This window comes from Salmo salar, chromosome ssa09 (assembly GCF_905237065.1).
Source record: "Salmo salar chromosome ssa09, Ssal_v3.1, whole genome shotgun sequence".
Lineage (NCBI taxonomy): Eukaryota > Metazoa > Chordata > Actinopteri > Salmoniformes > Salmonidae > Salmo > Salmo salar.
The window spans coordinates 128863842-128888956 of record NC_059450.1 but is presented as its reverse complement, the minus strand read 5'-3'; the positions used below and the strand labels follow the sequence as shown (position 1 = coordinate 128888956).

Here is a 25115-nt window from a genome sequence, read left to right as displayed (position 1 = left end):
TAACAGGTTAAGACATTCACAGAAGTAGTGACAGCATAACACAATTATCCAAACCAGAAAATGAAGGCTACATTAGTCCTGGCACTAACTGAGGAAAGATTGACATAACACAAGCAGTCATATTTACCTAACTCTCAGCTGACAGAAACCACAATATGAATTTGCTAATAGCAATTACTATTGACAATTTATCACTTCACAGTTGAGCTCACCATTGATTGAAATAATTAAAAACACTTTTTTTTTACTCTAAATCGATAGTAATCCGATGGGTAGTTTGTACTCGCCACCATATTCGTTTTTTTCACATCAACCAAAGACAAGAGACGAGATGAGTTTGGTCGATTTACAGTGCTCATGTTGAAGGGGGTATGAAGGGGGTACTATCACTCTCTTCCGGAAGTTTACTCAAAAGATTAGTCAACTATTCTGTCATCTCATTTTGTCTTTACATTTTTGGTCTGACAGATGTTTACGTGACCCTCCAAATGCATTGTATATTGTCAAGAAACATGGCGCCACACATAGCTTAACATTAGGCTCATCATAAATCAGTTCAACCTTCAAAAATGTATTTCACACACATCGTTTCCATTACAATCTACTCAATAATCGGAATGCATGATTTGCACCAGTACTTGAAAACGTGAATAAAACTAAACAGATTATACATACATTCTGTATGCTACAGTAGAAATGACATGATATATAGAAAATAAGGCACTTACTTTGATAGGAACGCACACGTCCAAAGTTACTATTTTTAAGGAAAAACAACAATTCACGGAATGCGAGTGCCAGCCAGAAAATGTGCCGTAACAGTGAAATGGGCTACTTTATGTGAATTAATATAGAAGCAGAACACACCTCAATTCAAACTGTTGTCAGAAAATAAAACTTGTTCGAAAATAATTTGAAATTGACAAGTGGAAACATAGCCTATAGATAATTAGCAGGCAGCACGGGTTAACTGTCCCGTTGCGTAATAATCATATTTTGGAACAGTGGCTGCACTGACATCACGTGCATTAAACTTTATTTAAGTAAACAAAATAGCTCAAGCTAGGATGACCGTTACAGATATTTGGAACTCACACGTTAAAAAAGGTTAATAATAATACCATAAAGCAGGCTTAGTTAACTTATTCTGAGAGATAGGTGGGTAGGTCACAGTAAATACTCAGCCAGCTAATGCATCCCCTTTAGCAGTGGAGGCAACAGTTAAAATGGAATTGACTGGTTTGGGATTAGAGGATCCCAGCATAGTCCAGCCCTTAATGTAGGAGTTTAGATGGCAGCACTCCATACTGCTATCTAAACAGCTGTGAAACAGCACAGGGAAAGGGAGTGAAATTAAGATAATTCTGACTAGTATTTACCAGTACCAACCAAGTCAGTTTCCCCAATCCATACAGAGGCAATGACATGGTACTGATCTGCTGGTTGGAGGAGGGTCAGTGAGCTCTACAACACATGGAGGTGAGGTGTGTGTGTGTGTGTGTGTGTGTGTGTGTGTGTGTGTGTGTGTGTGTGTGTGTGTGTGTGTGTCTAGCTTGGAACTGTTGAGTCAGCTGCAAATGCACACCACACACAAAATATGCATGGTGAACACAAGCTGCCGTAGATGGGGTATGAAGAACTAATTCGTCATACAACTAATGTCCTCTTCCACTAGTAGCAGGCATAATGGGATTTGGTAGGCTCTGCAGAGGCCACACCTCTCAGCAGTCAAGGGCAGACTAAACCTACCAGGTGTTACATTGTTCAGCTTGAGTGTAAAATAGAGAAATGGGGTAGAGGAGAGCACAAGAGGGAGAAATCAAGAGAAGGGGGAAGAGACCAGCGAGGGAGAGTGGGGGAACACAGGCTTTAGATTACCAACTCATGTATTCAGCTTTCAGCAGCAGAGAGGACTAGCAGCAAGACCCACAAGTCAGATTCAGTTAGATTAGCCTGCTAAAGTACACTACATGCTTGTGTAATGTATACAAAGCACATTTGTCCAACATTTAATGCACTAGGTTCAACAAGGAAAAACATCCGCTAGCAGGAACAGGTTTCAAGAAACATGCACTGAGAAATGTATGTTATCATGGCAGTCTGAGCACCAGCATTTTTCAGTGCAGTTAGAACAGTTGTGTCACACACAATCAGGTCTGTGTGTGTGACAGGCTGGATATTAGAACATTAATGATGGACCCCTTGCCAGCCCACCCAGCCAAACTCGATACCCAGGCCACCAGGAGCACGCCACAGGGGTGAGTGTGTGTAGGGGCGAGTGTGTAGACAAGGTGGACACGTGTGAGTGATTTCCCATAGGAGCCAGCTGCCACACCCAATACAGAGCACAGGGAGTGATTGAGCTTGTTGTACCACTACAGCAATATATCTGCCGACAAAATGTGTTCATTTGATGACATCTCCATGTTTAACATATTCAGGAACGTCAGCTGACAATTCCACAGGGAGAGACGAGAAGCTTAGCTATCCAAAAAAGAAACAGCATAGAACCCAGAATGAATCAAAAAGTTACGTAACAATCAAGAGTGAAAAATGACATTGATTAAAAATAAAATAATAATAGGCCTCCATTTTCCAGTCAGTCACATAGAAGCGGATCAAAGGTCTGAGTGTGTCACTCTGTTCTGTCTTCAGGTTCCCTTCACTGCTATTCTGTACCATTAGCCTCAGCCTGTACAATGTACTTTCACTGTTTATTAATAATCTGTAACATTCATGATGCAGCTACGTCAGAGCAGTCACAGCCAGTGGGGGCTGCTGAGAAGGAACACAGTCACATGAATCATATTTGAGTAAAGACCTGGAAAATACTAAATAGAAGTTCTTTGTGAAGCAGGAAAAAATAAAGACGCTTGAACGTCTTCCTCCTAATAAGGGAGAGGGGGGGCTCTGTTGTGGCCTCTGGGCTTGAATTCACTGCCCATGGAAAAACAAAACGTGCTTTTCATTGGTTCTGGAAATAATAGAAAAAGACCGGTTGCAAAAAAATATATTTCGTAATCGTAACAGCTGACAAATATGCCTGACACCTAAGACAAATATTTTTGTTTTCAGAATAAGGCTTCTCACTTAAAAAAAATATATATATTACATTTTCATCAGTGAGGAAGACCTCCAAGAACCAAAGTTTCTCAAAAAAAGTCTAGTCTATAACAAAACAAACGTCGTCCCCATTCTTTCTCCCTGAACTAACAATCTCTATGGTGACATGTCTTATAAATCAGTGAGCAAAATGCATTCTTCTTCTACTAGAGTTTCTCTTTCAAAAAGCATGAGCAATTTATAGAAGCTTTAACACATGCCCTGAAGAACAATCTCTCTCTAGCTCAATCTAACAGTTGAGTTGAGACAAAAGCATTGGCAGAGGAGAGGAAGTTTTAAATAGAATGGGAACAAGAGCCATTTGTTTGCAGCTTGACAACAAACCATGAAGAGGATGAGGGAGGGGAACAGGAGTCAGAGTATTGAGGAGGCCAGGGCAGGCGGGCAGTCAGCTAGTAACAGTCACCATTTCCCTCCAGTCAGTCCATTGTTTTAGATGTAATGACTCAAGATGGCCGCCCGGTTTCCCACCAGGGTTCACAGAACACAGACAGAGCGGGACCGGCAGTTGGTCTGTCACACAGAGTGGGTGTTTTACTGTCAAGAGCCTTCTCTTAAAACGCCAGGGCCAACGGACTCCACAATAGATGGAATGCAACAGATGCCGGTCCTCATTGGCCTGGCGGCTCACATGGAGCAATGGTCCCATACTGGTTCCCTGTAGTGTGTGTCCGGGCATTACATAACCGAGTAGAAGGAGAAGAATGTGAGGAGCCTGCTCAGTGTTCTGATTAAGGAGCATGGAGGATTAGAATTCCAACGGAACACTCAATAGCAATACTGAGAGTTCCATTGGTCCCATGTCTTCGAGGCTAAACTAAAACAGTGTCAAGAGAATGACGAGTGTTGTGTTACGTCATGTGAAGGACCGACACATTCATTGTCAACCCATCTCATTACAGATAAGGTAACAGCACCAACTTAGTTCATCTATGCAAATAAAAGATGCATGGTTAGGCTAACTTTCCTAACACAATATTATTAGATTCAGGGGTTGCGGTAGGTTTCAGAAACCTGCATTTTCAAAACGCAGATCATTAAACCATTTATTATTTTTTAAACAACCTGTTATTTTTTTTGCTTCAATAGAGTGATCAGGGGCGTGCAACTCGTTTTCCTTTACAAAGTACATTAGTGCAACACATTCGGCAGAAAATAGCTTCAGATAACAGAAAGGCAATGCTATTTGGCCAGTAGCCACACACAGCTAGCTAAGTAAATGAGCTTATAATGAAAAGGCTAGGTATTTTTTTGCAAAAAATGCATGATCATAATATTTCTAATGTTGATCAGAAAAATGTAGCCAGCTACATTTCCTAATGTTTTGCTTCAAGTTAATCTAACATTCTGAGAAAAGTACTGTGAGAAATGGCTCCACAACAGTCAGAGCGCTGTCTGCTGATAGAACGCCGGTTCGTGAATGTAGATATTTCATTGATAACAAGAGCTTATTATTACAATAACAAGCATTTTTTATGTGTTTACAAAACAAAGATAAAACACATCTAGATATAAAACGAATAAGAAATATTTTCACTCCTGCATTAACGTGACCCCAGAGATTAGTGTTTTAATTAAACGCATAACCTTTGACATCTCTCCCCTCCAAAAGATATGAAATCCCCTTACCCCAAGCCGAGCTCAGATAAAACCTCACACACCCCCTACCCACATATCTTAACCTTCTCTTACACAACTCTCATCATGCATCTGATCTGAAACAGGGCTGTGTTAACCCTATCCCCCGCCTCAGGAGTTAATTACCAGGTTCATAGACACCGTAGGGATGGTTACACACCTACCCTGTTATTTCTGGCTACAACAGTGTCTCCCCTGCTATTGGCTTCAACAACATCCCTGACTTACTGCACAGATGAACACATCTGTGTGTGTAGAACTCTGCAAATCAATACCTCTGGCTAACGATTCGTGGGACAACACACATGGGACTGTCTGGACTTCCACATAGTACAAAAGCCATTGTACCTCAGACCATTTCCTTGGCCACAAGCTAAAGAGATCTCCTCTGCACTAGGAATATTAGGCTGTGTCATCATCCACATCCTTTGTTATATTCTGCCTCATGCCATCTTTTGGGTCACAGTTAAGAGGTCAAACTGAATAGTGATCAATAACATTTTGGAGACAGGAAGCACCCCAACTAACTACAGATCATTGATTCTTCCTGGATGGGCCTGATAGTTTTTATTATTATTGTTCACCTCACTTGATCGGTTTTAAAAATCAATGCACATCTTGTGCTGTGAGTGAGTTGGCATTTTCCTTCACTGCATCATATCTGTCTGATGAGAACAATGGTAACTACTAGCTAGAGATATGTTGCTTTGTGTCTCTGGAATGGTTCGAATGGTTAACAAGGCATAGGTTTGCACTTTGCAGTGGGGCTAGGAAGGAAACGCAACTTTCAGTGTTCACCTGCTTTTCCCACTTTGCTGAATACAGATGCATGTATTAAGCTCACGGGGCTTCTAGCCCACGTAATAAAGACATTAACCAGCCACAGTCCCTGATAGAGTTACTGCTGATGTCACATGGCTGTGTTATTCAGGGTTGCTCTAGGTAACAGCTGGTGGTAGATATCAAAGATAGGGCAGCTCAGCTAGTTATTGCAACAAAATTGTGGGTTGTGTGTCTGTTTTAACATGGTTGGTCGTCGTGTGTGTGTGTGTTACTCACAGTTCGTCCCGTTGCCGTTGTGACAGCACCATGGTGGCGGCAGGGATATGTGGGCGGGGCCAGGGGTGGTCGAGCACAGGGCGTGGCTTGCAGCTGCTGCAGTTTCCCCAGTCAGAAGATCCGATCAGTTCAATCTAATCAACACTAACAGTGATGGCGTTCCGATGCACAACAACGACTCCAGCTAACTGGGGGATGGAGGCTCTGCCACTAACGCAGGACTCTGCCCCCCAAAAGCTCTGGCTCCAGGAACGAGACGAGAACGCCTGCAGTAGGGTTACCAGTCAGTTCTAAACCGCATCTGGAAAGAGAGAGCGGGAAGAACATGAGCAAGAGGAGAGAGAAAGTAGAGGGAGAGGTCAGTATTATGCATGACAGACACCACATAGAACTGGGGATGGGGACGAAAACATTCATATGACAGTAAAGAGCATGTGTCTAAAGCAGAAGCATTTTTGAGCACAAGGATCGCATCAGGATTAAGAAATTAAACGGAGGGCCACATTTTTTGGGGGACCAAATGTTTGTTAAAATCAATTTGCGGGGGCATCCCGAGTGGCGCAGTGGTCTAAGGCACTGTGTCGTAGTGCTTGAGGCATCACTACAGACCCGGGTTCGATCTCAGGCTGTGTCACAGATGGCCGTGATTGGGAGATCCATGACTGGGAGATCCATGAGGTGGCGCACAATTGGCCCAGCGTTGCCCGAGTTAAGAGAGGATTCGGCAGGCTGAGATTTCCATGTCCCATCGCGCTTAGACACCTTTGGTGGGCCGGGCGCATGCAAGCTGACACGGTCGCCAGGTGTACGGTGTTTCCTCCGACACATTGGTGCGGCTGGCTTCCGGGTTAACCGAGCATTGTGTCAAGAAGCAGTGCGGCTTGGCTGGGTCGTGTTTTGGAGGACTCACGGCTCGACCTTCGCCTCTCCTGCGTCTGTACGGGAGCTGTAGCGATGGGACAATTGGAAACCACGAAATTGGGGAGAAAAAAGGGGTACTTCAATCCGGCCCTTGAGACTAATAATAAAAATAGAAAAAAAATGTTGTGCCCCTTTTTACTCCCCAATGTTGTGTGCCGTACTTTTGTGGGACACTTGGTCTAAAGCCGTCTCGTCACACTACTGAGAACCAGAAAGATATGGAGAGGTCACAATAATGCAGCTGACCTCTTGAATCAATAGAATGTAATATACTTAAGGCTTGGTCAACACAATGTGACACCCAGCAAGAATTCAAAACATCCTTATTTTCATCAGGTGTGTCACCTGTTCAACATTCCCTGTAACCCCACTCTTCTACCTTCCCACCAACAACACCCCACTACTCCAGCCCTTTGAGGTAGCCTGGTCATGTCACGGTGACCGTTTAGTCTGGAGCCCTTGGTTCCCCCTGTAGGGAGTTCGACACATGTAGGATAGAGAGATGACCCAGATTCATCCAGCTGCAGGCAGCCCACTTCAGTTCCCATCCCAATGTCCAATAGAACAGTAGAAAGCAGGACAGACTAATGGCCGACTGTACAGCCAAATCTCCAGGCAGACCCAAACTAATTTCTCCATTTCCCTCAGAATTGGCTGATGATAAAACAAATTAAATCAACTGACAAGGGCTTCAAAACAGGGCTCAAATAATTATTTTAATAATTCAATCAATCGCCTTTTTGGTCTCATGGTTTCTAAACATCTCATCTATTACTTAATTTTATACAAACTCAAAGTAAGAGGGCTTGAGTACTTCCAAGCATACAGGAAAACATACTACACTCAGGAACCAATTGATGGTACTTAGGATTAACCTGAGTTTACAACCACGGCCATCCGCCATGGTAAGCCTCTTAGTCTACTGGGAGCAGGATCACGTCGTCTCACCCAGACCAGTAAACAAAAAACAGCTGTTAAATGCTAAGGGGGAATCTCAAAGTATTTTCCTTGATTCCTGGGCTTCTACTCCTCCAATGCATTCCGTGTCCCTACTCCTCATTTCCCTCTCAACAACGACAGAGGTAAATGAGGAGAGCATTGGAAGAGAAGATCAATTCCAGCCTTTGCTTCAACATAGCACCCAGGACAGGGTGACCCCAAGGCACAGTGCCCTGCGTTGACTAGTATGTGTTTTATTAGGATCCCCATTAGCTGTTGCAAAAGCAGCAGCTTCTCTTCCTGGGTCCCACACAAAACATAATACAGAATGACATAATACAGAACATAGACAACTGCTCAAGGACCGAGCGTACATTATTATTATTTTTTTTATATATAAACGCACGTAGCCTACATATCAATGCATACACAAACTATTTTGGCAAATAGGGGAGAGGCGTTGAAACTAGAGGTCGACCGATGATTTTTTATTTAACCAGGTAGGCCAGTTGAGAACAAGTTCTCATTTACAACTATGACCTGGCCAAGATAAAGCAAAGCAGTGCGACAGAGTTACACATGGAAATAAACAAACGTACAGTCAATAACAATAGAAAAGTCTATATACAGTGCGTGCAAATGAAGATATGGGAGGTAAGGCAATAAATAGGCCATAGCATCGAAATAATTACAATTTAGCACGGAAGCAGTGTTGTATGGAATTCGTCTGGAGGTTAGTTAACACAGCGTCCAAAGAAGAGCATACAAAATGGTGTCGCCTGCGTAGAAGTGGATCAAAGAATCACCAGCAGCAAGAGTGACATCATTGATGTATACAGAGAAGAGTCGGCCCGAGAATTGAACCGTGGCACCCCCATAGAGACTGCCAGAGATCCGGACAACAGGCCCTCCGATTTGACACACTGAACTCTGAGAAGTAGTTGGTGAACCAGGCGAGGCAGTCATTTGAGAAACAAAGGCTGTTGAGTCTGCCGATAAGAATGCGGTGATTGACAGGGTCAAAAGCCTTGGCCAGGTCGATGAATACGGCTGCACAGTATTGTCTTTTATCGATGGCGGTTATGTCGTCGTTTAGTACCTTGAGCGTGGCTGAGGTGCACCCATGACCAGCTCGGAAACCAGATTGCATAGCAGAGAAGGTACAGTGGGATTCGAAATGGTCAGTGATCTGTTTGTTAACTTGGCTTTCGACGACCTTAGACCTATATCTATCCTACCCTGCCTTTCTAACAGTTTGGGTCTAGGGTGTCTCCCCCTTTGAAGAGGGGGATAACCGCGGCAGCTTTCCAATCTTTGGGGATCTCAGACGACACGAGAGGTTGAACAGGCTAGTAATAGGGGTTGCAACAATGGCGGCGGATAATTTTAGAAAGAGAGGGTCTAGCCCAGCTGATTTGTAGGGGTCCAGATTATGCAGCTCTTTCCGAATATCAGCCATCTGGATTTGGGTGAAGGAGAAATGGGGGAGGCTTGGGCAAGTTGCTGTGGGGGGTGCAGAGCTGTTGACCGGAGTAGGGGTAGCCAGGTGGAAAGCATGACCAGCCGTAGAAAAACGCTTATTGAAATTCAATTATCGTGGATTTATCAGTGGTGACAGTGTTTCCTAGCCTCAGTGCAGTGGGCAGCTGGGAGGAGGTGCTCTTATTCTCCATGGACTTTACAGTGTCCCAGAACTTTTGAGTTTGTGCTACTAATGCAGAACACCACAGGATGTTTTTGTGCTGGTCAAGGGCAGTCAGGTCTGGAGTGAACCAAGGGCTATATCTGTTCCTGGTTCTACATTTTTTGAATGGGGCATGCTTATTTAAGATGGTGAGGGAAGCACTTTTAAAGAATAACCAGGCATCCTCTACTGACGGAATGAGGTCAATATCCTTCCAGGATACCCGGGCCAGGTCGATTAAAAAGGCCTGCTCGCTGAAGTGTTTGAGGGAGCTTTTGACAGTGATGAGGGGTGGTAGTTTGACCGCGGACCCATTACGGACGCAGGCAATGAATGAACACTTATTTTAACTTAATATAATACAATAAATAATGCAAAAACAAAGTGTTGGAGAAGAAAGTAAAAGTGCAATATGTGCCGTGTAAAAAAGCTAACGTTTAAGTTCCTTGCTCAGAACATATGAAAAGGTTCTTTTAACTTGAGTCGTCAATATTCCGAGTTTTAGGTTGTAGTTATTATAGGACTATTTCTCTCTATACCATTTGTATTTCATAGACCTTTGACTATTGGATGTTCTTATAGGCACTATAGTATTTCCTGCCTAATCTCAGGAGTTGATAGGCTTGAAGTCATAAACAGCACCGTGCTTCAAGCATTGCGAAAAGGTGCTGGCAAACGAAGGAAAGTGCAGTTTGAATGAATGCTTACGAGCCTGCTGCTGCCTACCACCACTCAGTCAGACTGCTCTATCAAATATCAAGACTTAATTATAATATAAACACACAGAAATACGAGCCGTAGGTCATTAATATGGTAAAAAAAAAAAAGATTACCGATTGTTATGAAAACTTGAAAATCGGCCCTAAATTTAAAAAAAATTAAGAAAATAAATAAAGAAAATAATTCGGCCATTGTGATTAATCGGTCGACCTCTAATTGTAACCTACTGGAAGAACATTCAATACATTCCTTATATCAGTCAACTTGTAGCCTAGGTGACCCTAAGGCTGGGGAATTTCCACCTGTTGCTTTTTTACAAGAGAAAGGGAACCCTTTGACAGAGCAGCAGGAGAAGTACCTACATCAAATCTAGAGACAAAACGTATAAAAGCAGAGGGTGCCTAGTCAATAGATTAGGGCTGTCCCTAACAAAAAATCTTGGTTGACCGAGTCATCTGTCCTTTCGACCAATTCATTGGTAGACATTTTTTTTTAAATATGTATTTTTCCAGACACACTATGTTTGAATAAAATCCACTATATGTAGGTTACTGTCTGATGCTTAAGCACAGCAATTAAAAATTAAGACAAATTAAAGGAGCCAGTGATTATAGCCTAACCAGAAGACAAAAAAAATCCTGTTCCAGACCAGCCCCTCTTCCTCCCGCTGCTGCTGGCCTTCCCAGATTCTGCCATTAGGCAACTTCTAGTTGAAGGTAATATGCTACACCAGCGGTTCCAAGTTATCATACCATCTCTACTGATCTGCGTGCCAGTTATTATTTTCATTTATAATGAAGTCTTCATATCTCAAAATGAATGTCATGTGGTTAATCAAATCTAAATGAAAAATCTAAAACTTCTATTACCATTGCCAATAAATAAAAACATTGCAGCCCACAGTTAGAAAATAGCATGACAAAAATATATATCCTATAAATCACATTTGCTATGCAGGGCCTGTCTGCAAGGGACTTGAAACATTGTATCAACTATTAACTTGGGTCTGGCCTGAAGCTTGCTCTAGCAAACTGGAACAATTTTATAAAATATTCTGGGCCCTCAGTTTACTGCACCAGTGAACTCCTGACAGACAGACACAGCAGTACCCCATTTGCATAAGTAAATAATCAGGTAGGCCTTTATGACATTTTTTTCACCTTTCATGCTGAGTGGTTGTAGAAAGAGAAAGATCGCTCAAATTGACAATAGTTCCTCAACGTAGCCTTTTTTCAATGATTTAAAAACCGACTTTACCTTTTTGAGGCAAAGAAAAGACAAACTATAACTGTAGGTGAGAAACTATAGTAATTAACGGTAAATGTACAACTGGTGATACTGGTGTGCCATGCCTGTGGCCTCAACAATGGATTAGTCCACTCAAACAAGTGTGCCATTACATTTGTTTATTTGCCACAGCTCATCAAAAAACAATTTGGTCGACCAACAGCCAATCAAACCATTTTTTTTTTTACATTTTTTGACCAGTCAACTAAATGGGGTCAGCCATACAATAGATTCTACACAAAACCAGCAACGAGGAATACCGGAATCAGTGGTTCTTTATCAGCAGTTGGTGGACTTGACACTGATGTAGCAGTGCAGTCAGAACTGGCTATCAGCAGCAGATAGCTAGAGGAAAGATACATGGGGCTTTGGCTTGAACTCTGCTGTGAATGTGAAGTGCCCTGGGCACCACCTGACCTATGAACACTGATGTCATCACCGTGCCAGCGGTAACCACCCTGTCATACACTGACTGCAGGGGGAAAGTCTCAGGGGTTTGTTCAGTGAGGTGAATCGTTCACAACGTTGCAGATAGAACACTGTATGACACATGGTTGCTCCCATGTGTCATACACTCCAGGCAGGGGCTACATGGCTGGTAACATGAAAGCAGTAGGCTTGCTCTGGATAAGAGCCTGCTAAATGACTGTAGTGCAACCTAACATGTTGATTTCACAAACTAGATATTTTTTACTATTAATAGCTGGCTTCTCTGTGTGTAATTTGTGTATTGTGTTCAACATTGCTCTAACATTCTTTGTCAGTAGTAACTACACTGTTGGAGTTAGTGTTGTCACAATACCAACATTTTACTAACGGTATAATACCAGGCCAAGTAACACAATATCAAGACATATCGCGATATCACAGGGGGGGAAAAAAATAAGTTCTAGCATCCTGTTCGCCACGTCCCCCAGATGCTCGTTCCCGTTTTCCAAACGTTCTGCGCATGTGCTACGCAAAAACCTGTCACTGAAATTCACAATTCACACGCAATACAAAACATTGAATTTAACTTCATATTGTTCAGTGTATAATAGGAAACTGCATAGAATGGCTGATTTGCCAATATTTGTTTGGGCCTACCTGTGACTTGGCTGGAGGACTGGGAGAAAGGACTATACATGCATAATGATCTGCATGTCATTGTGTCACATCTCATGAGTAGCAGAACCCTTTCCTTTCTTTCCATGCCAATCACATTTGCCTAGACCTACTGTCAGGTTACCAGGTTGTTAGATAGCTACATTACCAAACGCTGTTCAGTCATGTTACCTAGCTATCTAACAACCTGGTAACCAATAATTAGCGACCCAGGAACAGTTTAAAAACGGCCTGCTGAATGATTTCAATAGTGAAACAGCAGCAGACTATGCCAATAATCTTGATTATCATCATAGCCAAGATGATGTGTGTGTCTTTGTTCAGAGTTCTCCAACTTTCCCCTGTGGTCAGGCAGGGCTCTACAGTGCGACCATTTAACTCGCATATGCACATTTTAGTTGACGGACCTGGAATTTTATATTAGGTAATTAAGTAATTTTTTTAATCGAAACCCGCCAGTTTAAGCTAGAGATACCAGCATTTGCCAATGTCACACTTACGCATCTGCAGTGAAAGAGCTGGAGCTGTGTTTATCAGACCATGAAACATCCCGATAATCGTTCTTCCCACAGATCTTCTGTAGCGTCCGAACGGTTTAACCTGTTATGGCTAGGGGGCAGTATTTTCACAGCTGGATAAAAAACGTACCCGATTTAATCTGGTTACTACTCCTGCCCAGTAACTAGAATATGCATATAATTACTGGCTTTGGATAGAAAACACTCCAAAGTTTCTAAAACTGTTTGAATGGTGTCTGTGAGTATAACAGAACTCAAATGGCAGGTCAAAACCTGAGCGATTCCTTTACAGGAAGTGGCCTGTCTGACCATTTCTTGAACTTCTTTGCCATCTCTATCTTTTACAAAGGATCTCTGCTCTAACGTGACACTTCCTACGTCTTCCATGGGCGCTCAGAGCCCGGGAAAAAACAATGTCGTCATTCCAGCCCCAGGCTGAAACACATTATCGCCTTTCTCAAGTGGCCGATCAAGGGACTGTGGGCTTAGGCGCGTGACCCGACCGCCCCCGTCTTTGTGATTTTTCCTCTGTTTGCCGAAAAGGAGATTCCCGGTCGGAATATTATCGCTTTTTTACGAGATAAATTGCATAAAAATTGATTTTAAACAGCGGTTGACATGCGTCGAAGTACGGTAATGGAATATTTAGACATTTTTTGTCACGAATTGCGCCATGCGCGCGACCCTGATTTACCATTTCGGATAGTGTCTGGGACGCACGAACAAAACGCCGCTATTCGGATATAATGATGGATTATTTTGGACCAAACCAACATTTGTTATTGAAGTAGCAGTCCTGGGAGTGCATTCTGACGAAGACAACAAAAGGTAATCAAACTTTTATAATAGTAAATCTGATTTTGGTGAAGGCTAAACTTGCCGGGTGTCTAAATAGCTAGCCCGTGATGGCTGGGCTATGTACTTAGAATATTGCAAAATGTGCTTTCACCAAAAAGCTATTTTAAAATCGGACATATCGAGTGCATAGAGGAGGTCTGTATCTATAATTCTTAAAATAATTGTTATGCTTTTTGTGAACGTTTATCGTGAGTAATTTAGTAAAATGTTAGCGAATTCCCCGGAAGTTTGCGGGGGGTATGCTAGTTCTGAACGTCACATGCTAATGTAAAAAGCTGGTTTTTGATATAAATATGAACTTGATTGAACAAAACATGCATGTATTGTATAACATAATGTCCTAGGGTTGTCATCTGATGAAGATCATCAAGGTGAGTGCTGCATTTAGCTGTCTTCTGGGTTTTGGTGACATTATATGCTGGCTTGAAAAATGGGTGTCTGATTATTTCTGGCTTGGTACTCTGCTGACATAATCTAATGTTTTGCTTTCGTTGTAAAGCCTTTTTGAAATCGGACAGTGTGGTTAGATTAACGAGAGTCTTATCTTTAAATGGCTGTAAAATAGTCATATGTTTGAGAAATTGAAGTAATAGGATTTTTAAGGTTTTGAAAATCGCGCCACCAGATAGCAGTGGCTGTTACGTAGGTGGGACGAATTCGTCCCGCCTAGCCTAGAGAGGTTAACAAGTGCATCGGTGATGTTGTACCCACGGTGACTATTAAAACCTTCCCTAACCAGAAACTGTGGAATGATGGCAGCATACGCGCAAAACAGAAAGCGCAAACCACTGTGTTTAATCATGGCAAGGCGACTGGAAACATGACCGAATACAAAGAGTAGCTATTCCCTCCGCAAGGCAATCAAACAAGCTATGCGTCAGTATAGAGACAAAGTTGAGTCGCAATTCAACAGCTCAGAAACAAGATGTATGTGGCAGGGTCTACAGTCAATCACAGATTACAAAAAAGAAAACCATCCCAATCGCAGACACCGATGTCTTGCTCCCAGACGAAGTAAACAACTTCTTTGCTCGCTTTGAGGACAATACAGTGCCACTGACACTGCCCGCTACCAAAACCTACAGACTCTCCTTCACCACAGCCAACATGAGTAAAACATAAACCTGTTAACCCTCGCAAGGCTACCGGCCCAGACAGCATCCCTAGCCGCGTCCTCAGAGCACGCACAGACTAGCTGGCTGGTGTGTTTACAGACATATTCAATCAAACCCTATCCCAGTCTGCTGTTTCCACATGCTTCAAGAAGGGCCACCATTGAGCTAAACTACCATCGCTCTGTAGCACTCAATTCCGTCATCATGAAGTGTTTGAGACTGGTCAAGGATCATATCACCACCATACCTGACACTCTAGACACACTCCAATCTGCTTATCTCCCCAATAGGTCCACAGTAGAGGTCGACCGATTATGATTTTTCAACGCCGATACTGATTATTGGAGGCCCAAAAAAGTTGCTGCCGATTAATCGGCCAATTTTTTTACATTTGTAATGACAATTACAACAATACTGAATGAACACTTATTTTAACTTAATATAACACATCAAAATCAATTTAGCCTCATAAATAATGAAACTTGTTCAATTTGGTTTAAATAATGCAAAACAAAGTGTTGGAGAAGTAAAAGTGCAATATGTGCCATGTAAGAAAGCTAACGTTTAAGTGCCTTGCTCAGAACATGGGAACATATGAAAGCTGGTGGTTCCTTTTAACATGAGTCTTCAATATTCCCAGGTAAGAAGTTTTAGGTTGTAGTTATTATAGGAATTATAGGACAATCTCTCTATACGATTTGTATTTCATATACCTTTGACTATTGGATGTTCTTATTGGCACTTTAGTATTGTCAGTGTAACAGTATAGCTTCCGTCCCTCTCCTCGCTCCTACCTGGGCTCGAACCATGAACACATCGACAACATCCACCCTCGAAGCAGCGTTACCCATGCAGAGCAAGGGGAACAACCACTCCCAAGTCTCAGAGCGAGTGACGTTTGAAACGCAATTAGCGCGCACCCGCTAACTAGCTAGCCATTTCACATCAGTTACACCAGCCTAATCTTGGGAGTTGACAGGCTTGAAGTCATAAACAGCGCAATGCATTGCGAAGGGCTGCTGGCAAAACGCACGAAAGTGCTATTTTGAATGAATGCTTACGAGCCTGCTGGTGCCTACCACCGCTCAGTCAGACTGCTCTATCAAATCATAGACGTAATTATAATACACACAAAAATACAAGCCTTAGGTCATTAATATGGTCGAATCCGGAAACTATCATCTCGAAAACAAAACGCTTTTTTCTTTCAGTGAAATACAGAACCGGTCCGTATTTTATCTAACGGGTGGCATCCCTAAGTCTAAATATTCCTGTTACATTGCACAACCTTCAATGGTATGTCATAATTAAGTAAAATTCCGGCAAATTAGTTCGCAACGAGCCAGGCAAAGAACGCAAGAGAAGTGACAATTTCATGTTAGCAGGCAATAGTAACTAAATATGCAGGTTTAAAAATATATACTTGTGTATTGATTTTAACCTGTTATGGCTAGGGGGCAGTATTTTCACGGCTGGATAAAAAACGTACCCGATTTAATCTGGTTACTACTCCTGCCCAGTAACTAGAATATGCATATAATTATTGGCTTTGGATAGAAAACACCCTAAAGTTTCTAAAACTATTTGAATGGTGTCTGAGTATAACAGACCTCAAATGGCAGGCAAAAACCTGAGAAGATTTCATGCAGGAAGTGGCCTGTCTGACAAGGTGTCGTTCTTCTTGTCTCTGTTTATTGAAGAGTGAGGATCTTAGCTGTCCCGTGACACTTCCTACGGCTGTCATAGGCTCTCAGAAGGCGGCAAAACGCTGAATCGTGGCTTTGCAGGCTCTGGCTGAAACAAAGTAGCGCGTTTGGGTAGTGGCTGGTTACAGTACTGTGAGACTCAGGCTCGTGCCCGCGTCGACCGAAAGCTTTGTTTTCTTTCCTCTGTTTAGCTAAATGGACATTCCCGGTCAGAATATTATCGCTTTTTTACGAGAAAAATGGCATAAAAATGGATTTTAAACAGCGGTTGACATGCTTCGAAGTACGGTAATGGAATATTTAGATTTTTTTTGTCACAAATTGCGCCATGCGCGCGACCCTGATTTACCATTTCGGATAGTGTCTGGGACGCACGAACAAAACGCCGCTATTCGGATATAACGATGGATTATTTTGGACCAAACCAACATTTGTTATTGAAGTAGCAGTCCTGGGAGTGCATTCTGACGAAGACAACAAAAGGTAATCAAACTTTTATAATAGTAAATCTCATATTGGTGAGTGCTAAACTTGCCAGGTGTCTAAATAGCTAGCCCGTGATGCCTGGGCTATGTACTTAGAATATTGCAAAATGTGCTTTCACCAAAAGCTATTTTAAAATCGGACATATCGAGTGCATAGAGGAGTTCTGTATCTATAATTCTTAAAATAATTGTTATGCTTTTTGTGAACGTTTATCGTGAGTAATTTAGTAAATTGTTAGCAAATTCCCCGGAAGTTTGCGGGGGGTATGCTTGTTCTGAACGTCACATGCTAATGTAAAAAGCTGTTTTTTGATATAAATATGAACTTGATTGAACAAAACATGCATGTATTGTATAACATAATGTCCTAGGTGTGTCATCTGATGAAGATCAAAGGTTAGTGCTGCATTTAGCTGTCTTCTGGGTTTTTGTGACATTATATGCTAGCTTGAAAAATGGGTGTCTGATTAGATTGTCAGCAGAGTACCAAGCCAGAAATAATGTTTTGCTTTCGTTGTAAAGCCTTTTTGAAATCGGACAGTGTGGTTAGATAAAGGAGAGTCTTGTCTTTAAAATGCTGTGAAATAGTCATATGTTTGAAAAATTGAAGTTTTTGTATTTTTGAGGAATTTGTAATTCGCGCCACGCCTATCATTGGATATTGGAGCAGGTGTTCCGATAGCGGAACGTCTAGATGTAAGAGGTTAAAGAAAGCCATTGACGTTTATGGTTAGGTACATTGGTGCAACGACAGTGCTTTTTTCGCAAATGCGCTTGTTAAATCACCCGTTTGTCGAAGTAGGCTGTGATTCAAAGAGAAATGAACAGGCACCGCATCGATTATATGCAACGCAGGACACGTTAGATAAACTAGTAATATCATCAACCATGTGTAGTTAACTAGTGATTATGTTAAGATTGATCGTTTTTTATAAGATACGTTTAATGCTAGCTAGCAACTTACCTTGGCTTCTTGCTGCCCTCGCGTAACAGGTAGTCAGCCTGCCATGCAGGCTCCTCGTGGAGTGCAATGTAAGGCAGGTGGTTAGAGCATTGGACTAGTAACCAGAAGGTTGCAAAAACGAACCCCCTAATCCCTCCTGAACAAGGCAGTTAACCCCCGTTCCTAGGCCGTCATTGAAAATAAGAATGTGTTCTTAACCTCTCTGGGCTATCCCACCTACTCAACAGCCAGTGGAATCCCGTGGCGCGTTATTCAAATACCTTAGAAATGCTATTACTTCAATTTCTCAAACATATGACTATTTTACACCATTTTAAAGACAAGACTCTCGTTAATCTGACCACACTGTCCGATTTCAAAAAGGCTTTACAACGAAAGCAAAACATTAGATTATGTCAGCAGAGTACCCAGCCAGAAATAATCAGACACCCATTTTTCAAGCTAGCATATGTCACATAAACCCGAACCACAGCTAAATGCAGCACTAACCTTTGATTATCTTCATCAGATGACAACCCTAGGACATTATGTTATACAATACATGCATGTTTTGTTCAATCAAGTTCATATTTATATCAAAAAACAGCTTTTTACATTAGCATGTGCCGTTCAGAACTAGCATACCCCCCCGCAAACTTCCGGTGAATTTACTAAATTACTCAAGATAAACGTTCACAAAAAACATAATTATTTGAAGAATTATAGATACAGAACTCCTTTATGCAATCGCTATGTCCAATTTTAAAATAGCTTTTCGGCGAAAGCACATTTTGCAATATTCTGAGTAGATAGCCCAGCCATCACGGGCTAGCTATTTAGACACCCACCAAGTTTAGCCCTCACCAAACTCCGATTTACTATTAGAAAAATGTGATTACCTTTGCTGTTCTTCGTCAGAATGCACTCCCAGGACTTCTACTTCAATAACAAATGTTGGTTTGGTTCAAAATAATCCATAGTTTTGTTCAAATATCCTCTGTTTTGTTTGTGCGTTCAAGACACTATCCGAAGGGTAAATAAGGGTGACGCGCCCGACGCGTTTCGTGACAAAAATTCTAAATATTCCATTACCGTACTTCGAAGCATGTCAACCGCTGTTTAAAATCAATTTTTATGCCATTTTTCTCGTAAAAAAAGCAATAATATTCCGACCGGGAGTCGTTGTTTTAGTTCAAATTCAGAGAAAATAAAAACATGGGCTCGCCTCGTGCACGCGCCTCAGTCTCATTGTACTCTGATCGACCACCATCCAAATGCGCTAATGTTTTTCAGCAAGGGGCTGCAAAGACATCATTCAGCTTTTTCCCGGGTTCTTAGAGCCTATGGGAGCCGTAGGAAGTGTCACGTTACAGCAAAGATCCTCAGTTTTAAATAAAGAGAGTCAAGAAGCCCAAGAAATTGTCAGACAGGCCACTTCCTGTAAGGAATATTATCAGGTTTTTGCCTGCCATATGAGTTCTGTTATACTCAGACACCATTCAAACAGTTTTAGAAACTTTAGGGTGTTTTCTATCCAAAGCCAATAATTATATGCATATTCTAGTTTCTGGGCAGTAGTAATAACCAGATTAAATCGGGTACGTTTTTTATCCGGCCGTGTAAATACTGCCCCCTATCCCTAACAGGTTAATCTGGCTTGCCTAGTTAAATAAAGGTTAAAAAAAAAAGTGCCCAAAAAAAAAACCGATTACCGATTGTTATGAAAACTTATGAAATCAGCCCCAATTAAATCGGTCGACCTTTAGTCCACAGATGCAATCACACTGCACTGCCCTAACCCACCTGGACAAGAGGAATACCTATGTAAGAATGCTGTTCATCGATTACAGCTCAGCATTCAACACCACAGTACCCTCCAAGCTCGTCATTAAGCTCGAGACCATGGGTCTCAACCCCACACTGTGCAACTGGGTCCTGGACTTCCTGACGAGCCGCACCCAGGTGGTGAAGGTAGGAAACATCACCTCCACTCCGCTGATCCTCCACTCTGGGGCCCCACAAGGGTGTGTGCTCAGCCCCCTCCTGTACTCCCTGTTCACCCATGACTACATGGCCAAGCACGCCTCCAACACAATCATCAAGTTTGCAGATGACAACAGTAGTAGGCTTGAATACCAACGATGACGAGACAGCCTATAGGGAGGAGGTGAGAGCCCTCGGAGTGTGGTGTCTGGAAAATAACCTCACACTCAACAAAACAAAGGAGATGATCGTGGACTTCAGGAAACAGCAGAGGGAGCACACCCCATCCACATCAACGGGACAGTAGTGGAGAAGGTGGAAAACGTCCAAGTTCCTCGGCGTACACATCACGGACAAACTGAAATGGTCCACCCACACAGACAGTGTGGTGAAGAAGGCGCTACATCAACAGCGCCTTCTCAAGCTCAGGAGGCTGAAGAAATTTGTTTTGGCACATAAAAGTTTGAGGGTTTTACGGGTGCACAATCGAGAGCATCCTGTCGGGCTGTATCACTGCCTGGTACGGCAACTGCTCCGCCCACAACCGCAAGGCTCTCCAGAGGGTAGCGAGGTCAGCACAACGCATCACCGGGGGCAAACTACCTGCCCTCCAGGACCCCTACACCACCCAATGTCACAGGAAAGCCAAAAAGATAAATCGGGGACAACAACCACCCAAGCCACTGCCTGATCACCCCGCTATCATCACGCACCAACACACTGAATAAGCTGCCCTGCCATAACACCAGCATGTTGGGGGGGGGGTGAAATCTCTTCTAAAATAACAGCTGGAACAGCCAGAACCTCCAACATAGCCTAGGCTACATACATGCAGATGGGATTTGAGCTAGTTATTCTGTAAATAATTACCAGCTTTGCACAGTATTTCCCTTCTAGGCGGGCAGGGCACTCCTGCAGAAATTATTTGAAGAGCTTTATCACTAATTGCTAATGACGGGATTGAACATCTGGCACACAGTGCAGTCTTCCAGGGGTTATCAACTGGGCTGGCTGCAATGGCTATTATACAAGCTAAAGTATCCAGGGATAAAATGGAAAGCTGCTGCTACTATTCATTCACATAAAGCATTCATTCTTAAACTTAACACATAAACGGAACATATCTTAGCCTTGTTGACAAGCCACATCCTAGCGAGAGTTGTGAGAGAAGTCAATCTTGGCTATTCTTCCTTCCATGCATATTTAAGCAGTCCAATTGAAACAGATGGCAGGAGGGAGGAACCATGATCGAGTGCAGTGACTGAATGTGCACTGCTGCTGCCGAGAAGCAAAGTGAAGCCAATAAAGCATGGTCTGGCCATCAATGCTGTCAGAATCCCCTGATAGAAAAGCCATGATTAGCAGATCAAAGTAAACATCCTCTGGGGAAGTGCTGTGCTCAGAAGCAACACTGTGGTCTGTGCTACAAACAGGACTGGGAGAATCTGAGAAGAGGTGCTGCTACAGGCCAGGGCAACACATCAGTGAGTGGTAGCTAAAACACTGACTCAAGACAAACTTTTATAATGCTATTCATTACATAATTAATCTCAAAGTGCTTTAAAATGCACCAAAATTGCATAGAATAAGGCTACTTAACAAATCCAAGTTGACTGCATAGGCCAACATTAAACTGATGAGAACAAAGACAAAATTAAGGGTTTTCAGTACATTTTCAATTGATCCATGTAGGCTATGCAGTGCACTGTGCAAATCAAGGATAAAGACATTATCCATTTTTAGTTATGCATTACAGGATTTGGGAATCAAGCTGCTATATAGAACAATGGCATGAGATGACAGATATTACACATACTGTCAAAATATTTCCCAGTCTTCCCAGGATTTTCTGGCAAAAATGCCTGATTTTGCTAAGGCAATTCTGACATATGCATTTATTGACAAATTTGGGGAACATTCTTGGGTGAGAGTTGGCTTGATTGAACCAAATTATGCAGTAAATGTGCAGTGATAGGTTGAAATAGCAGGCCTTTTTGTACTGCGGTGATGGGTCAGTTTTATGCAACAATATTACGATGATTTGACTTATGCGGAAATAGTGCAGTGATCTCCAAGTCCTCGCATAATATGCAGGAAATTATTGATAAAAATATGTGGGATTACAGAATCCTGGAAAGACTTATTTCCAATACAAACCCATTGAATGAGCAGTGGCACCAAGCCGTCATGTGAAGGTGAACCCAACCTGGCTGTCCCCGATCCAGAGAAAGGAGGGGAGCTGCTGGCCTGGCAGGTCATTACTAGCAGTGTGTGTGTGTGTGTGTGTGTGTGTGTGTGTGTGTGTGTTAGACCAGTCCTCCTGTGCTGAAGGTCAGCCACCATCCTACTGTGACCTCTGGGCTGGAGCGCAAATCAGGGTAACGTGGGCATCTGGTGCTGACTGTCAGTGAGACACTCGGCATTAACAAAAATGACACACCCTGCCTCATCCTCTCCCTTACCCTGCCTCCTCCTCCACAGAGGGTAATGAAACACCCTCCCCAGAGCAACCTGAAAAAACAAATTTTCGATGTCGCTATTGGTCAGGTACTACTCAAAGAACTGAAAGGCAGGCTGAACATTCAGTCCAGTTGACATAGTCCCACCTCTGATAACAGCCAAATACAGCATGTGTGTATTGAGGCCATTATGAGAAACAATTTCAATGATTACTGATTAGCCATTTTGCACAACAATAGATACGTTTGAGGCAGCACGTGTTTATATTCTCATGATAATAATGTGCTTTATTTTCTAACTGAGTCTGGAAGGTTGTCAAGCCAGCAACCACAAACAAGTAGCCTATTATCAGATCTTACAACGTCAACATCTCTGATTGCTTACATCAAGTGACTTTACCTATTCAACCAAGTAGGGTTCACCAGCATAGATATAGAAACCATAGAACCACATTAGCTACAACTGAAGGAGGAAATATAGCTACCGAGTTATTAATTGAAGCTCCACTGCTAAAACAATTCCATCATCATTTCAGTTGCATCAGCTGCTGCAGCAATCCTTACAGGCGTAGCCAAGCTCTGGTCTGTCCAGGATGAAATGGTACATTAAGGGGCGGAGGACTGTATAGCAAAGGATCCTGGCTACAAACAAGACAGAGGTACCATCCACAAGGCGGGCGAGGAAGAGAATGACTTGTCAGTTTCAGTGGAAAGCGATGCAGGCTGAAGGATCCATTCTGCAGTAGGAGAGGGGTGGCATCTCCTCTAACCAAATAGAGGGTATCACTGCCTTTCAACCCACATGTGATCAAACTGAAACTATAGTAGATCCTCAATCAATATCAATCCCCAAATAAAAGGAAAAAGTATTTTAGAAAACATAGGTTTCAAGCTGAAGTTATTGGTCAATGCAAGTTGTAGTTTTCCTTCAACTCTTTTTTCACCACTGTGCTCCACCCTTATTTTTATAAACTGAATGCATAAATTCAGACTTAGATCATTCGTGAAACAGAGCCAACTTGCAGTGAATGATTTCTGTAAAAACGTTACCGGTCTAATGTAGAGCCTTGCTGATGACAGATCACAAAAGGTTTTCCAAGTTGTCCAATTGCCTGGATGTAACGTTATGGATGGCGTAGGCTAGCCAGTGGCTACACAGGAAACATACAACTAGCTTGGTAGCTAGCGGAGCTAAAAAAGGTATCAAAATGTCAGACTACATCCATTGTTTCACATGACATTCGGCCAATACTAGGAAAATAACATATTTAGACTAAGCTAGTTACTTACTAAATAGCTGTCAAAATAAATTAAATACAACCGATTGTATACGCCCTTTTCCATTATTGAACATTCTAAAATCGTGGGTAACGTTACCTAGCTAAAGTTATCTAGCTTGTCACAAAGTGTTCAAGTAGATAGCTAGATGTCGTTTTACACTCGACAACACCACACATTAGTTGGTAAGTATTTGTAGCCGGTATGTTTAATAATAACTGTCTCAAATCATGACCTACATATGATCGCCAAGCGAACGCAAGGTAGACTAGACTAGAGCGCGCACAGTAGCTAGCCTAACAATTCGAATGCGAGTTGAAGTAATGAATTGAACTTCACCAATGTACTCTGCAAAATAGAAGTTAGCTAGCTACATCGATAAAAGATATTACAACAAGTCTGTGCATAAACTACGTAATTATGTTAGCTACCTACACACATAATTGATGTTTATTTCCACTGTCTGAACAACATTAGTTAGCTACCTGGCTGCCTTGTAGTGAGCTGTAAAGTTTATCAAATTATCGAATCAATTTGATAAACACTTGGAAAAATAGGTGCAACTTAGAATCAAATGGGAACTTAAAGCAGGTTAATAAGTTACTTACATGCAAATCGACCAGTGCTACTAGTTGGTTAGCACAGTCATTTACAACTCTGATGACCAGCTACCTGCTGCTCCAATCGGCCTGTCCGCCATTTTGAGACATAGAAAGGAGGCGCAAAAATTACAGCCACATCGTCATTTTCCCCACCTAGCATTTCTTCGATACTCAATATCTGATGCAAAATAATTTACACTTACCCTATAGTTTCTCCTGAAGACCTTTAACAAGTTCGGCCAGTTATAAAAGCCAAGATGATGTTTTTTGTTCCAAATTAAGGGACTTCTGATCTCGAGTTCAAAGTATGCCGAGTTGTCTCTCTACCAATCCTTGTTTTACTTACCACAGTTGCCTTCGGAGTCGGTGACGCGCTTGCGTTCGCAAACTGACAGCGACGCGCGCGTACGCCTTCGCTCACAGCCCTACTTAAATAACACCCACTGATAAACTACCATCATTTTACTTAATAGCTGTAAACACTCACTATTTTTGACAACACATCATTAGCCAGCCTCTGTCAATGGTGTCATTGACGCCTGTTTATAGTGGATATTCAGATTCCAGAATGTTATCATAATTTGATCTCTCTTGATGACGTGCCATAGGTCTATGAATTACGTAGTGTAACATTTGTGTGACAGGTCACCTGTAGGCTAGCAGAGATAAGCAACCAGTCGTTACAATTGAAAT

At 42.3% G+C, this 25115-nt stretch overlaps 1 protein-coding gene across 4 annotated transcripts in view; it reads right to left on the bottom strand.

Moving 5' to 3' along the window:
• The window catches only part of lis1a (Lissencephaly-1 homolog A), a 74143-nt gene extending 49208 nt beyond the window's left edge, over positions 1-24935 (bottom strand). Inside the window, 4 exon segments of one of the 4 annotated variants that reach the window (NM_001140383.1) lie at positions 5821-6121; positions 23593-23733; positions 24429-24509; positions 24626-24743. In NM_001140383.1, coding sequence (NP_001133855.1) covers positions 5821-5852 — 32 coding nt within the window. In that variant the 5' untranslated portion in view covers positions 5853-6121; positions 23593-23733; positions 24429-24509; positions 24626-24743. 4 annotated transcript variants of the gene reach the window in all.
• Between the last annotated feature and the right edge of the window lie 180 nt (positions 24936-25115).